The 16,840-nt window shown below is 39.2% G+C and overlaps 1 protein-coding gene across 1 annotated transcript in view; it reads right to left on the reverse strand.

Moving 5' to 3' along the window:
• LOC136443003 (basement membrane-specific heparan sulfate proteoglycan core protein-like) overlaps positions 1–9,386 on the reverse strand; it is a 100,167-nt gene extending 90,781 nt beyond the window's left edge. The window contains exons 1-4 of the mRNA XM_066440048.1: positions 8,622–9,386; positions 1,606–1,715; positions 1,014–1,072; positions 395–412 (exon numbers count right to left, since the gene is read on the reverse strand). Of these exons, the coding sequence (XP_066296145.1) occupies positions 395–412; positions 1,014–1,072; positions 1,606–1,715; positions 8,622–8,835 (401 nt within the window). The 5' untranslated portion in view covers positions 8,836–9,386. The remainder of the gene's footprint in view (positions 1–394; positions 413–1,013; positions 1,073–1,605; positions 1,716–8,621) is intronic.
• Positions 9,387–16,840: the final 7,454 nt, after the last annotated feature.

The following is a 16,840-nucleotide window of genomic DNA, read 5'->3' on the forward strand; positions in this document are numbered from 1 at the left end:
TGTTTTGAAATCTATCTTTCATCTAAGAAGTGAAAATGTCTATTGTCATAACATCAGATTTTTCTGCAACTTAGAAATATATGTAATTTTTTTTCGAAATGAATGTAATTTTTTTCTCGAAATGAATGTAATTTTTTCTAGAAATAAAAGTAATTTTTTCTAGAAATAAAATGTAATTTTTTCTGTATAAAGTTGTATTTTTTTCAACACAAACTGTGACAATAGAATGCTACATAAGAAAGTAATGAACACTACATTTGTGTACAAGGGACTGATGTAACATACTAGAAGTCACAACTGCAAGTTCTGACTGTCATCTCTCACAATATTCCCAATCTCAAGCAGAAAAGCAAGCGGTAGAATCACACGACCACAAGTTGGTCTCCAGCCTTACCCTGGACTTTGTTCCCGACTGCAGATCGAGACAATTGAAGAAGAGAGAAGGTTTCACAACACACAACAGTACGTAGAGAAGGGAAGAGGACAACAAGACTCAGTACAATGAAGGAAACATGTAAGAATTTGTGTCATAGTCATGCAACACACAGAGAAATGTACAGTCGAGTCAGACACCAGTCAGATGCATTTATAACAACATGCCTTCAGATATGTAACGTTATATGATTGTAATTTACATGTGAGTCTTCAAATGGTAAACTATACTCCAAAAGTAAAGAAGAAGACAAACTTAATAGAAGATGATGTCAGAAAAAGACAATAATTGTCAATGCAGTATTTGTCACAATACAACATCTGATGCAAGTCATATGGTTTGTCACGCTGAATATTTCTATAATACTGTTATCTATAGGTACAGTGTCATAGATATAGAATGATTTTATCACACATAGGGATGATATAACAGAAGCATGATGACCATCTAAAATAACCGTACTGACTTAAAACTGATACTGTATATATCATGTCAAGAAGTAAAAAAATTCCCAAAGTACTGCATGCCTGTCTGTAAACTGTTACACAAAAAGGAATAAGAGACATCTAGTGGTTCCTACCTGTACTGCACCACAGTGGCTTCCTGCTCTCCAGGTATTCCAAAATATAGTCTGTCAATCTGAGGAGACAGAACACGACATGTTGCAACAGTTTCAAAACTATGAAACTAAAATGTATCATCGTTTGACCACTTCCTTTATTTTCTTCTTGTTACTTTCAGTGGACACAGAGAATAAGGTTACAAATAACATTACAACAAGCAAAATTATTCGTAGGAGCATTTGTAAGCATAGCTGATGCAACTTGAATAATCCGTAATCAACTGGGTAACTCGCAGGTGTTATCAAGTTCATCTGTGTTGGTAGAAATCATTCTGAAACAACTTTTAACAGTTACTGTAAATTCCAACACAAAAATTGGACGTACCCAAATTTTCGACTGTACAACACCAGTCTTTGTCAAGGAATTAGCAATCCACCGCTGAGATGACGTCACGTTATGCAGATAAGACATGTGACTCATTCCTTGACAAAGATTGGTGTTGTACAGTCGAAAATTTGTGTCAGTCCAATTTTTGTGTTGGAATTTACAGTCAAAACTTGTTTCAGAATGGCAGGTGTTGTACATTGTATAAACTGTTTTTTGACTTACCGCATACTGAATAGCGGCGGACAGTTGCTGGTGTTCCGGGTTTCTGTAACTCTCTAGTGCTTCACTGTACTGGATGGATGTGGTGAAGTTGATCTTCACTCTGTAGTATTCTGGAAGACATAATGAAAAAATTTTATCTTTTTGTAGTTTACCACAACAAAGGCATGGGGTCTCTGAAAGGAAGAGAATGGCAGTTGAATGAATCATTCACCCAGGGTTTAGGGACTAAAAATCTGAAAATCCACAACAGTCATCATATTGAGTAAAAATTGTACATCATACAATGTAGTTGAAAAATAAAAGGACACACCCTTCATAAAAGAAATGGAAGGTAATTTGAATTTTCACAACACACTTTATTTCAAAATCCTTTTTTTATCTACATATTTGCCAGTTTTTCAATGTAAATATAGAATACAACACGGTGTATTCCGTATCGCCTGAGCTACCGGCCCGACCACGGGTCGTATCGCCCGATGGCCGAAGGTATTTTCTTCAGCGGCAGAACTGGCGGACTTCAAATACATTCTAAATATTCTATGGAAGACCGTGTGATACAAGTAGAACCCCATGTGACATGGAAAATTATCACACGATGTGGAACACCCGTAACGAACGTTTTCGCGGCCCAGGTATGACTTAAGCTTGGTTATAGAGACACATGAAAAACAGGATCTCTTTGAGAAAAATAACTTAAGCCTAGCCTGGAAGAGCCATTATCCAAACTGATGATGATAAAACTTAAAAGCATTGCTTGTTTTATCACACAAATAGACTTACAGTAACTGAAAAATCACACACAATTAGTAATTGACAAAACACACAAAGTCCATCCTAGCATGAAGACAACTTTAAGCATTTATGCATTCTCATGCCTTACTAGAGGTCATTGACACTCAGAACCATGTGTAACAACAATACCACTGCTCATACTGGTCTTTTCATAGATGTAGACATCAAACAAGTGGCTGCCCAGGGGAAGTAGACACATCTATAGTCAGGAAATGTTGTGTCTGTTTCCCAGGAAGTCAATGATTCATTACCTTTCAAGGTAAGGACTAGGAGACTAAGGAAAACATACTGATGTAATAACACAATACATGTCAGACTGAGAATGTCTGATGTTACTTTTACATTGTAGTTACTCATTGACAAGCAACTGGATAAAATTTTGAAACTTTGCAAATTTTCAAAATTTTATCTAGTTGCTTGAGTAACTATTTTTGGTGTAACTTATTACCTGGATGTCAAATCTTCATCAACATAGGTTATGGTTTGATTATCACAATAAGGATATTAATCATATTATCAATTGATGAGCAGAGAGCATAGGCGTCATCCAGGGTTGAGAAGGTATGGGATTGAGATTCGTGTTATGGTACTTTAAAGCCACAATAACAATAACGAAAACATTACCACTGTTATCAGCATTGTCAGAAGACAAAGAGTCATGTATGAGTATTGTGGTTTTGTAGTTATGCTAAGAATCTTTCTCTAAGTGTTTAGTCGAAGTCACAATTTTTGGCCCCTTAGGCCACACCAATTTAATGTCTTGTTTAACAGATTTTTAAAAATAATTTTAGCAAAAAAAAATCATGAAAACAGAAGGCTGGGGTGAAAACTAGCACCTGACCCTGTTCACTCCCTGAAACAGTGTGCACCAAAGTACAAACTTTCCTCTGAGATTCTGTTTTCATGTTGATTTTCCAATCTAGCATATTTTTTTTTAAATTCCGTTAACCAAGAAATTTAAATGGTGTGGCCTTATATCAGCAAAAGAATGTTGCAAAAATGCCTTCGGTTAACCCACAATGTACCATCCCACACAGTATATCCCTAACCTACATATTCGTGACAAGGGAAAACAATCAACTTGCCAGGCCAAGTCACTTTCCCAGGTGCTTCACCCCAAACATGACCTGTAAACTGAGCCAACCCGACCCTGGCCTTTGTGCTCCAGCCTCACTTACCATGACATTATGTTCGACTGGACTAGGTCAACACTCCTCTCTTTGAAAAGCAAGGTGTTTTGCATTTCGCATGCTTGTACATATAACAAATGTGATCATTCACAAGCTTATGGCTCATTTTCTCTGGTCTTACTATGTACCAGTTGGGCTTGCAATTAATTGCATGACTCTGTGTGATAAATAAAGTAAAGGGGCGTTTCATTTTTGTGCTTGGTGTTTGGGGGCGAGTATATTAATGTCTCTGAACCCAAATGTTCAATTATCCTACCAACATGCTGTAATTCTTGTCTCTTTCACTGTGACTTTATGTTCACTGTTTTCATAGTCATCTCTGTACCGTGAAGTTATCATCACCGTGAAAAACCTGTTGTTATTATTTATGAATTCTTCACACATCCGTTCTGTAAATCACTTGGCACCACCGTAAAGTTAAAGTTCAGAGAAAAATTTCATTTTCCTTACAGCGTGAAATTTTGCGACCGTGACGATAAAGTGAATTACAGTATCAGAATATTCATATGATTAACGACTTATCCTCGGGTACGAATATCCCTTTTTTACATACCCAATGTACAAGTAAGCTGGGATTGCCATTGACCCAGTTTTTCAACAAGAAAATTTCATTAGATGCCAAACCCCCATGCATACCCATGGGCCCCAAAAAGGGTAAACAGCCAATGGTAGACAGGGCAAGTAGACAGCCCAGCTTTTTCCGTAAACCCTGTACAAGTACTGTAAATGCAGAAATGTTCACGGTGGTTTTATGTTCACGGTTTTCACGGCAACCGTTTCACCGCGAAGTTAAAACCACCGCGAACGTTTTTGTCCAATACTGTAGCAGTATGTGACTATAGCACTGCCGCGAACTTAAAACCACCACAAACACGCCACTTTCCCCATAGCACAAAATAAAAAACACGCAAACTTCAATGCATTTACGGTAACAGACATGATTCCAGGTGGGTTACAGCTGACCGCACACAACCGAGTCTACTCATGTGTACCAAACTCTTCTGTATCAACTGTTGTTACTGTGAGTCAGCCAAGGGTATAGTCAACCAACCACAAATACAGCGTGATCCCAGCGACTTCTATTAGCAGGGTGCACGTGCTCTCGGAGCAGTTTTGTCGGACACAAGCCCTACCTGAGTCTATTTAAGTGTACCAAACTCTAGCTTCTGTATCAACTATTGTTACTGTGAGCCAGCCAAGGGCATAGTCAACCAACCACAAATACGGCATGATCCCAGCGACTTCTTTCACCAGGTTGCACGTGCTCTCAGGGCAGTTTTGTCGGACACAAACCCTACCTGAGTCTATTTAAGTGTACCAAACTCTAGCTTCTGTATCAACTATTGTTACTGTGAGCCAGCCAAGGGTATAGTCAACCAACCACAAATACGGCATGATCCCAGCGACTTCTATCCGCTTGTTGCACGTGCTCTCGGGGCAGTTTTGTCGGACACAAACCCTATCTGAGTCTATTTTAAAGTGTACCAGACTTTAGCTTCTGTATCAACTGTTGTTACTGTGAGCCAGCCAAGGGCATAGTCAACCAACCACAAATACGGCATGATCCCTGCGACTTCTATCAGCAGGTTGCACGTGCTCTCGGGGCAGGTTATGTCGGATTAGCGGTTTCCTCACCGCTGCACACTGGTTTAAAACTGCTTTAAAGTTAAGATTCTCCATCCGGAAGGATAGATAAGAGTTTCTTATCAAGGTGAGCACACATTGTGTTGGGGTGTTGCTTTAAATGCATTCAGTGTAAAGTGATAATTACATTTGGGTACTCTATTCAAACCAATTTGTCAACATACCCAGGTTAATATAATCAAACAACCAGCAATAATCCTATTGCCAAAGTTGCTTGGACTGTTCTATATCAAACCAGGTAGCTTTGCTTGTATTTTCCCTTGTGATGAAACAATGGCCAATTCATATATAATTCTATGCAAAAGAGAAACCGTGCCATAATGTGAAATATATCATTCCATTAATATGTAACGAGTAATGATGTTAGATTAGTTATTTAGTATTAAATAGTCCGTAGTTGTTGTTATTCAATGTTACTTGTCATACATTGTACCTGATGCAATTGTTGTGCAATAAAGTTGACTTGACTTGACTGAATCCTGTGATACATTGGAAAGTGGCCATAAAGCTGATTTTGAATTTAGATCACCCAGAATTGGAAAAACAATTGTATAGCATAGAATAAGATTGAGTACTAAATCACGCTGACATGATGTTACAATTGACCTACCAAAAAATCTTTGTAAACTTCACAGTCTTTTGTCAATTTGAAAAATATGGCAAATGAATATTAGACATGTACGTTATTACAAAAATCATTTTCAACTGAGCTATAAATTACTATCATAACAATTTAGACCTTGAGTAGTTATCTCAAAGGCATCAGCCCTCACCCTAACCCACTCTCTTGGAAAGGTTAGGGAGTTAACATGTCTAACATGATTAAAATGTCCCAGTGACTTCTTTTGGCAAATGTTTTGTCTTTGCCAATCACCACCCTGCGATGCTGGCCCCATTCTACAAAAGACACGCTCCTGGTGGGAGTATTCCGCCCCTAACCTTTGACCCTTTGGCAGCCTTCAGAAGATGCCTGTGGGATTTGAATGCCTGGTTGCTGGCTCTCTGTTGTCATGGGCAGGTAAATTGTTTTTCCCCACACATGATTACAGTCACCTGAAATGCCAATGGCATTCATTTCCCTGTCAGCATGGGATCTTTAGAAGGTGGCAGATCCTTGCAAGGCAAATTGCTACTTAGTACAAAGGAAATGCATCAGAGTTTTCTGAATGAGAATTCTTGTAAAAAAGCCATAAATTGACAAAAGACTCTGAAGTTAACAAAGATTTTTTAGTAGGTCAATTGTACATGTAACTACATGTCAGTGTGAGTCAAGGTGGCAGATCCTTGCAAGGCAAATTCCTACGTAGCACAAAGGAAATTCATTGAAGATTTCTGAAGTAGAATTCTTGTAAAAAAAGTCATAAATTGACAAAAGACTGTGAAGTTAACAAAGATAAGTAGGTCAATTATAACTACATATCAGTGTGAGTCAGTACTCAATCTTATTATTTATCTATTTTACAGCTTTGAAATGTTGATAGTAAGAATTCATTATTTTCAAAATGCAGAAAACATATCAGATTTATAAAGTGTGTGTGGCTTTTTCCTGGTTCTACGTACATTCTACATCTCCCACACCTAATCCTTAATTTTCTGTTTATACGAAGTAATCCAAACTTTTAGGCAACCACCTTCTATAAATTAAAGATATTCTTTCAATATCTTATCTGTAGATCTGAATGTATGCCTAAGGCAAATACATTGATCCTACTTCAAGATAACCTTTAGAATTTTAACAGGTTATGCTGGAATAAATCTCATCTTAACCTTTGCATCTCAATCATGCAAAATAATTTCAAGATGTCTGATACACTGATATCACTTCAAGATTATCTTTAGAATCTTAACAGATAATGTTGGAATAAATCTCACCTTTACCTTTGCATCTCAATCGTGCAAAATAATTTCAAGATATCTGTTACAAGTGTTAACGTGACTACAATCAAGGCACCCTATTAGATCGGGATACTCCCACCTTCTAGCCCCAAGTCCAGTGGATTTCCTTGACGCACTCCTTCAAGGAACTAGACCCAACAGATGTGTCTAGAACAGTTACAAGGAACAGACCTCATCTGTCTTTATCAAACTTATCGTTTATTATGACAAATATATCTTTGTCTATCTCCAAGTCCATTGACTCCTCAAGAACCAATCAAGATAGTAGAGAACATGTGGCTGAGACGTCTTAACCTCTCTTGTCACTTCAAGATCAGAAGGCCGTATGTCTCTCTCTTGGCCCTTGGTAAGAATCTTCGGGAGTTTGGAAAACTAGGGCAGTGCGCCAATCCTCCATAGCACAGGTAAATAGGGGGATAGAGTTTCTTCCAACAGACCAGAACAAATGGAAGGCATTTTCTGCATAAGCACTGTGAGTCCCCTACCAAGAAATTGGTTAAATGGGCCCAGCATTTCAAAACAGGGGGGGGGGGGGGACCTATTACATCACTAGTGTAATGAGGATAGGCTATTCGAAAGAGAGGGTACAACAAATGACCAACAAACCCTTACCTTTCAATTGTACTATTCTCAAATTGTCATAGATGCTATTCATACAAATATACACAAAATATTCTATAATAATTTTTTTCCATTTACTAATAATGGATTTGTACATACAAGAAAAATGGATTTGTTCTGTAAAATAAATTGGTTCTGCTCCTGTTGAAACCCAATGGCTTGTAGTTTACATAAGAATGGCTAGTCTTTGTGGTACATGTTTTGTGCAAAACAGCCAAAAGGTCGCATGTTTGGTTCCGGATCAGTCACATCCAACCCTTTACCACAGGTTTTAGGTGCGAGTCGCTACATTTCTGTCTTTCAACAAGTCCTGAGAAAGATCCGGTCGCAATTAAATGCCTTTTGAACGAGCTGCGTCTAGGACTCAAAATGCTCTGTACTGAGACATATCATAACTGCATCTCTAATGTCTGCCATACATAGTAACTAACAACATCTCAACACTGCGAAGAGACAAGACTTGATAAAATGCCAGGGATTCCTCCAGATTCGAAACCTCTAGGGTCTTAATCAACTACAATCCCTAAAGACTGGACTAACCCACACCCAACAATGCCCTTACTGTGTCCGATGTTATTCTTCACAAGTCAACGTACATACATGATAAAATGGAATAATCTCAAACATGTGTAGAAAGCCTATGTTTAGTAGGTGACATTGCCCCGATCTATCAACTTAGTAAGAGGCGGCTTCCCTACCAAGCCTTGCCTTTCAAGAGGACTGAAGGTCATTCTGCCCTCCTTCTAGAGCTGTGGCCAAGCAGGGAGAAAAGGAATACTTCCGACATTCTAACACAGAAAACTGCCACTGAGTTGGAAAGGAATGCTCCCCTTGAGTTTAGTCTTCCAGCTGGAAGAAAATGGATGTACTTACGAAACATCGAGCCATGTTGTGATACCAATTCAGGTGTTGGACTCTCCAAGGTAGGAAGCTTAGCGGTCGTTAATTCTTGACGTGTCTCCTCTGGAAGATTCACTGGCCTTGTGAAGTCCTCAAAGGTCTCGTTAAATTCCCAGGGAAGGGTGGCGTTCGGAGGAGCGTCTAGCGTACAAGTAAAGAGATAGCAGACGAGGAAACTGAACGGCATTTCTCCCGAAATCCGTGTGGCTCACTTTGGAAGAATGGTTGGTTCAATGAGGTAGTAGTTTTGACTACGTGGGTATCAGCTGGAAGCAATGCTGAATCCGAGGTCCCTCTGTCTGCACCCGGACTTGTGGATAAGTGGGTCAGTTATTGAATATGCCAATCAGCAAACAAACTGCAGGCCTCAAGTCTACCACAAGCTAGTCCAACCCTGGAGACCTTCAACCACACTGCCTGGAGAGGTGCATGTGGTGCTTGAACTGCCCCCAAAGTAACTTCAGCTTGGCTGGGTCGTCCCAAATTGATTTACGCAGGGGGTAACTCAGCCATAGAGGGGATCAGGGTATCAGATGTGCGGGGAAGAAAAATCATTCAGTACTCTCCTCTTCTTCGGTCAAAAGAACTGGCTTCCGCTCCCCCACATTTGAATGAACAGCTGGAGGGCTATTATTACAGTGTTTGCCTGCCTGCTGCCTTACCAAGGCCGAATTACCTCGAAAGGTTGGGCCACCCCTGATGCTGGGTGGGTCTGGGGATAAGGAAATGAGAGGTAGGTGGGTGTGCGCTCTTCCTGTGTGTGTGTGTGTACACTCCACTGCTTTGGATGCCGACAACGACCACAAACAAATGTTTATCACTTTATGCAAGAACAGACAGACAACAGGTGACCCCCTGTACATATGTATGTCTTGGGGGCAGCTCAAGGGTGGGCGACGCTCCTTTGTAAGGCTATACCGTGCCATGTTTTGCGTGTTTGTCTTGCATGATGTTTTTCAATCAAAAACCGTGTGGGGGTAACAATGGGAATCGGACAGGTCGCTTCACACACAAGCCTTTGCACACTTCTCTACGGTACCATACTCTAGACCCTTCGTCCATGCTGTTTTGAATCTTAAGCATCCAGGGCAAGACAGCTAATTCTTCACATTTGGCGAGCTCAGCCTTGGTAAGAGGCTTAACTGGCTTAACCCCGAAGGCTTAAAGTTTCTAGGTCCGGCTTGGCGATAAAGGTAACTGACTTCTGCTTACAAAACGCAGTTAACAGCGAAGGAACCCGAATTAGTTTGCGATCCCTACAAAGTTTGAGCAAGGAAAAGGGTTTCTAATGGCCATACAGGAAAGTGTAACAAAAGCACGGACCACAAGTTTACTTTGAGTCAACACAGGAAGGTTTATATGAACAAGGAAGCTAATGTGTTTGCGCAGGAAATATTTTAACAAGGCAGGTGATAAAGCCATCTTGAAACATTGGTGTATTGGACTAATGCCCTGGCTATATTGTCACTAAACACTGGGCTTAAATCCATGTTGTTAGGATTTACATATTCATGACAAAGATAACACGTGTTGTGTAAAGTTTACCTACGGATCTTTTTCTATCTGGTATATTTCATAGCCAGTTGTGCTGTCAAATTTTTTAACGTCCACATTTAAATTTCTTGGACTATTTACATGTAGACAGCGTGCATTGTGTGTTTAACATGTGTTTTGAATACAGTCGAGTTTCCTTTTTATGATACATGTGTAGCCTTCGGAAAGATCAAAGGAATTCTTTCTGAGGACGAACGTTTCTCTCACAGGAAAAGAGGAAAAAATCCCACAAATTTATCTTTAGCTTCGGGCAAAAAAGGTAACAGACTGTGTAGGAATGCCAAGAACTAATAATAGGCCAGTTATGCAGGTCCGGCGTCTTTCTTCTAACTGTCAGTGTTTGTCCATCCTCCAGCCAGTAGGGAAATGGTCAGAAATGACCGCTTCCTGCCTAAAATGACCACTTCCTGTCTAGACTGCCTTGCCTCTTCAAATCTTCTTTTTACCTGTTTGCCAGGTGATTAAAATCTGAATCACGCCCAGACACCCTTATCTTACACCCCCTCCTTAATCCTTCCTTATTGTCTTGGCATTATGTAACTTAAGGAAATGATTCGCTTCTTCCTGGGTGCACTCTTTACTTCTATCTTCTTTGTCGTAGCTTACGATTCATTCTTTCCTCAAAGTCAACAAAGCAGAGAGTGCGGGCAATGAAAGATTGATAGGTGGGATCAGGTTATATGATGGAAGTAAAATATGCTAACTGGACAATGGAAGCCTAGATCTCTTTCTCAGTCAATATTTCCCCAGCTAACACAGACCCTTTGATATACTGAATTAGCCCTTAGGGCACACACGGTCAGTCTGTGATCTTTCCAACCCCATACAAGTGTATTGGTTAAATCACATTATGTGGAAAATGCTGCTCAATTTTTGACCAATTTAGGAAATTTCTTTTACAAATTACTCATTCACTTTTTAAAAAGAGATAATCTAATGTAGTTAATAGACAATGTGTAATAAAACATTGCACAAGTAGATAGAGAGCTGCATGCATTTCAAAGATTATAAGAATTTAACTTCAAGAACTTAACAATTTACATTTTACTACTTCCAAAGATCAGTATCAAACCCATATTTTAGATCACAAGATTAATGTCAGATGACTGATAAAGCCATAGATTCTAACAATAGTGATTGTCATCAAATATTATCAGGAATGTTCCAATGATTGTTTCTTGAGAGTCAGGACAAAATGAACAGAATAGTTAAGAAACAATTTCAGAAAAAAATTGCAGATAAGTAGTGTTTGACTAAATGTAGACTTTCTGTCTTAGTCTTGGAAGGCCTAAGGGTTTTTCCAGAGCACAGTTTTGAAGCATGCAACTTTCCAAAATATAACGTTAAAGATCTTTGTATCATATGTAAGACCAAGATCAAGATGTAGTTGTAAAGTTTGGTACGGCTGTCTTCACGTTCACTCATGCTAGAAAAAGCCCTAAAGCACTTCTACTTCATAGCCATGCACTCTGTGTATCATCCTTACTCAATTTTCCACTCTAAACCTTTTGAAGGTGGTTAATCTTCTGTAAAAGTGGATGGAGATGTTTGTAAGGAACCCTAATGGCCACTCATGTGGATTAAGACCAGTGTAAATCTCCTGGCTCCATGTGTAATGAAGTGGTACAATAGCAGCAGAACAAAGGCTGGCAGGGGTCAACGGTTTCATAACCTCTGATCTTGGTCATCTTGGAGTCCAAAAAAAACTATCAATCACGAGGAAGAAGATGTCTGCAATCCTCGATCTGCAACTTAAACGGTTACTTCCTGAATCATTGGCATAGTCTATTGATAGTCATTTACATGTAGGAATCCAGATCATAAGCTTTTGTAAGCTTTAAGTGTTTGATTACCTGATATTATGAAATTTTGCATCTTGGAAATCAACGTTCCCTTGTTACATATCATGTAAACTGAACTCTTGCTACTTAGCATGCTCCACAATTTATTTTGTCTAGTCTGCAAAATATCTCAATGTTACTTTCTATTAAACTTATCATCAAGATCGCAGAATCTGAAATTCTTACATCTGTCGCCCCTTTAAATTGCTAGGTTTTAAAGAGTTTCCAACAGAGAGGTCACGGGAGGTCAAGTTGAGTGGTGACCTGTTATTCTAGGGAATTGCTCGGAATAATTTGGGCGTGACCTCAAAGGTTGGTGTTTTCCTTTGAAGTGAAAAGAATGCAATTTCCCTGCCCATGGACCCTATATAACAGCCCCTGGCCCTGTCCAACCCCCCTCCTTTGAAAATAAGCACCTGCATTAAATTCTGGTGCTGTTTTAAAGCCCCTTTGTTTCGTCAGCGAACTGGAAATGCCCTGAGGAATTTGTGACAAGGTTCAACCTTATCCAGGTGTTTGAAACAAGTAGATGTGCGTGTTTGTCGCAAATGTTAACTCCAGCAATATCACCTGATTTATTTTTAAAAAATTAGGTACCCTGCATGTGGTTGCTGTATACTTATTGGGGCTATCAATAACACAGCATGTCTATCCAGGTTTTTATAATACCCAACTTCAAAAGAAACAGTTTCAGTGATTACCAGATGACATGCCTGTACATTTCTACAAGAATACTTAGGCCGCGACAAAATAAGAAATGAAATTTTTTGCAAATAGTCTGGGCTGAAGATAAGGGTTTAGTAAGACGTAACATAAAAAATTAGAGGATTATTCAGGTTTCAGCTTTGTATGGCTTGTTTTAATACAATGCACCCCTTTCTTTGATCTAGTACAATAATTTTAGTAACAAAATTACCTTTTTACATGGATTGATATTGAGGAATAGTTTTGATAAATGAAAAATTATAACTTATGATCATTGTGACCACACTTTTTAGGTATGTGCAGTCTTTTATAATCTATTTTGGTGGCTATTGAGTTTTACAACTGAACAGAGCAAAATCGGGAGTTAAAATTTGTGAATGGGAATAGTGACCCAATTTTTTTTCAAAATTAGAAAAACAGAACAGGCTATGCGGAGAAGCAACAAAAAATTGATTTCCATAGGAACAAGCTGGTTGCAATCTGCCTAACTCTTTGATCATCTATGTAAGCAATACATTGTACATTTTGTGTGTACCAAATGCACAACTTTTTGGGTTTGGTTCTCTGCCAAAGAAAAAAAATAGGTACATGTACATTTGTACATGTTTGGCAGCAGTGCATACTTTACTTCGATTGCCCTGATATCAAAAGACCATTAAGAGTGCACCAGAGTAGATTGATTTGGCCAGGTGTTGGACTGTGGCATTCTCTGCTTTGTCAACAAAATCAGTATTGTTATTTTCATACAGGCTAAACATCAGTCTCCTATTAAAGACTGACTGCCAAGGACCTTGAGTTATAGTTAGGCAGACAAAATGTGTTGGTCCTGGACAACCAATAGCACAGCTGGGCAGGCACACACTCCAGGCACTGACCTCCTTCTGTCACTGGAACATCCACATTTCCATGGAATGTGGCAGACAGGATTGCAGGCTACTTACTGATGGACTTTAAATCATTCCTGCTATATAAACTAGCTACAGACTGATAACCCTGTAACAGTGGGGGTGACAAGCGCCTTCAACTGACCAGTCCAACTGGTCTAGACCGTTTACTTTTAGCCTAGTGGTTAAGGCGTACGGCCTGTGGACTGGCGGGCCCGGGTTCGATTCCCGGGAGTCAGGAGACTGTTCTACTCGCCTCTTTGTTTCAACCCTCCTGCTTCATCATTTCATGCTTTGTACAGCTTTGTACAACACTGCAAAAGTGGGTTCCCTTACAACTAAAAATTTACCCGAGACCTGAAATGTATATAACACTGATGTACATGAAAGTCTAGATCTACCGAGGAATCCTTGTATAAATCATCTTTAAGATGCTCCAAAAATTGTCTTGGAACTGCTTGACGATTCCAAACTAATTCTTATACAGTACTGTACTTGTAAAGCTACACTGTAAGTACCTGTTGAGTGTTCAAGTGTTAAGTTTCCTTCATTCGTTTCAAGTCATCCTCATTTGAGGTGAAGCATGATGCTTTTTCAAGTAGCTAGTGGTAGTTTCGCTACGGCTCACATTTTTGGCCAAGCACACCGGGTCACCCCTACTCTTCTCGATAAGTGTGTTGGGTTCTTTTACGTGCAGAGGTTTGACGCTTGAGGCTAATGCCTGAAGCTCCCTCATACACTGGGCCGCCGACTTCACGTCACCATCCGAAATGACGAATGCAATCCCTTACAACATGTCCGAGCTGGAGTCGACCCCTAGGATTGAACTCGGGCCCTAGGATCCACGGAATTTGATCCAGATGGCGAAGAACACCGCAAAAGTGGGTTCCCTTACATCTAAAAACTTACCAAACTCCAAAGACCTAAGAAATGCATTTAAACTGAATAACATACATGTAGGTCTAGATCTACAAAGGGATCATTGTGCAAAATTATCTTTAAAATTGCCCCCAAAATTTGTTTTGGAGCTGTTGGACAATTCCAAAAATAAATTTTATACTGTATAGTAAAGTAAAGTAAAGTACCTGTACAGTGTTCAAGGATAAAATCAAGTTATTTCTGTTAATACAATCATTAGGCCACACCAATTTAATTTCTTAGATAACAGATTTTATTTTAATCTATTCTTAGCAAAAAAATCATGAAAACAGAAGGCTGGGGTGAAAACTTGCACCTGACCCTGTTCACTCTCTGAAACTGTGTGCATGAAAGTACAAACTTTCCTCTGAGATTCTGTTTTCCTGTTGATTTTCCAATCTAGCATTTTTTTTAAAAATCCGTTTCCCAAGAAAATCTTGTGGCCTTATGTGAGACCAAAAAGTTAAAAGTCATCTCCAACTGTTTCTGATAGGAAATATTTGAACCACTGACTACTTGTATACAGTATATGGGAATCAATGAAGAGTATAAAATCCCCAAAGAAATTACACAAACATATCACAAAAGTTATTTCAACACCCTACTTCACCATACTTCTGACCTTCAACAAAGAATGTGTTTTCTGAAAATCCTACAAACATTTTCATAGGAAGAGAACGCACACGGGGGAGCTACGTGTATCAGAAGAATCAGAACATGTTTCAGGTCACAACATGCCCATAGCCAGGGGGGTTCGAGGCAAACCACAGACTTGAAGGTCCATTTTCACAGGCCCGAAGGTCCACTTTTTAATGTTCAAGATTTCTTTTGAAGGCGGACTTATTTGTATCACCAGCAAGGCTACAGAGGCTAGAATCCTAGAAAAAAAACTGCTCACTTTGTCTCTGATTTTTCCTCTGAAACCCTTTCAAAAACACGGGAAATGGCCTTTCAGAAGGTTCAATTTTTTCAATTTTACACGCTCGAAGGTCCACTTTTTTGTATCACCAGCGGGGTTGAAATCCAAGAAAAACTGCTCACTTTGTCTCTGATTTCTTTCCTTGAAATCCTCTCAAAAACACAGGAAATGCCATATCAGAAGGTTCAATTTTTAAAATTTTCCGGGGGGGAATACCCCCGGAGGCCCAGACCCCCCTAGGAAGCTCGCGCCGGTCCCTCAAACATTTAAAAGAACCCCCCCAATCAAAATCCTGGCTACAGGCATGCACAGTTTGCAGAAATAACAGAAATGTTGTTGAGTGTCAGAAAAGAATGAAGCCAGCATGCTTGGTGGTCTCTTGGCCTGTACATTGTTTGTAGCTTTCAATACCAGTACTATAGATAAGCAAATAGGCACAAAAGGGGAACAACAATAGCTGTCAGGTGATATGCTTTTTTATAGATTGTCACAAGAAAGCAACTTTTCGTACCCCTGTTATGTTAAAGCCAACCCAAGTAATGTTAGGGCCGAAAAACCAGATTTTGAAAGTCAATATATTTAGTCATTTCTATACATGATTAGTTCAAACAACACTATAATAATGTATAGTGACGTCCATGATGCAAAAATATGACTTCGTTGTAATTTGAGAACTCACTGAAAATCGTCGCCAGGGTTTTTGTAGGTTCGCAAAACTAAGGGGATCATTGTATGGCATGTTTTTGCACGGTTTTAACATGCTCGAAGTATAAAGTTATTACACAAATGTGCTAGACAGTGTTAGTAAATGTCACTACAATAAAGATTTCAGCTTTTTTTATTTCCATTTTATGGTCCCTAAAATTGCTTTGGTTGCCTTTAATAAAATAATGTATGTCATTACTGATCGGGAGGGCCAGAAAGTGTAAGTCCGTCAGTTCATGAAGATAGAATGAAAATACATTCTAAAAAGTGCATATACCTCATATAATAAGTGATTTTTTACACTAACTTCAAATTATTGTATGTATGGGAATTTTTCCAAATAATGTTCTCTGAGAAAATAATACCTGAAGCAACCTTACCCTTACAAAAGTTTGCTTTGAAAACCTATTGTGCGGGCCTCATCTTATGTTATCTGTGATAATTCAACAAAGGCAAACCATTCAAGGGTTAGATGCTTAGGTCAGTGTGGTACTGTAAATTCAGAAATATTTGCGGTGGTTTTATGTTCCAGGGTTTTCGCAGCGACCGTTTCACAGCATACATAAAACCACCGCGAACATTATTGTTGACCGTTTCACAGCATACGTAAAACCACCGCAAACATTTTTGTTCAACATTTTCCTCTTGCGTAGCACGAAATGAAAA

Source organism: Branchiostoma lanceolatum, chromosome 10, assembly GCF_035083965.1.
Source record: "Branchiostoma lanceolatum isolate klBraLanc5 chromosome 10, klBraLanc5.hap2, whole genome shotgun sequence".
Lineage (NCBI taxonomy): Eukaryota > Metazoa > Chordata > Leptocardii > Amphioxiformes > Branchiostomatidae > Branchiostoma > Branchiostoma lanceolatum.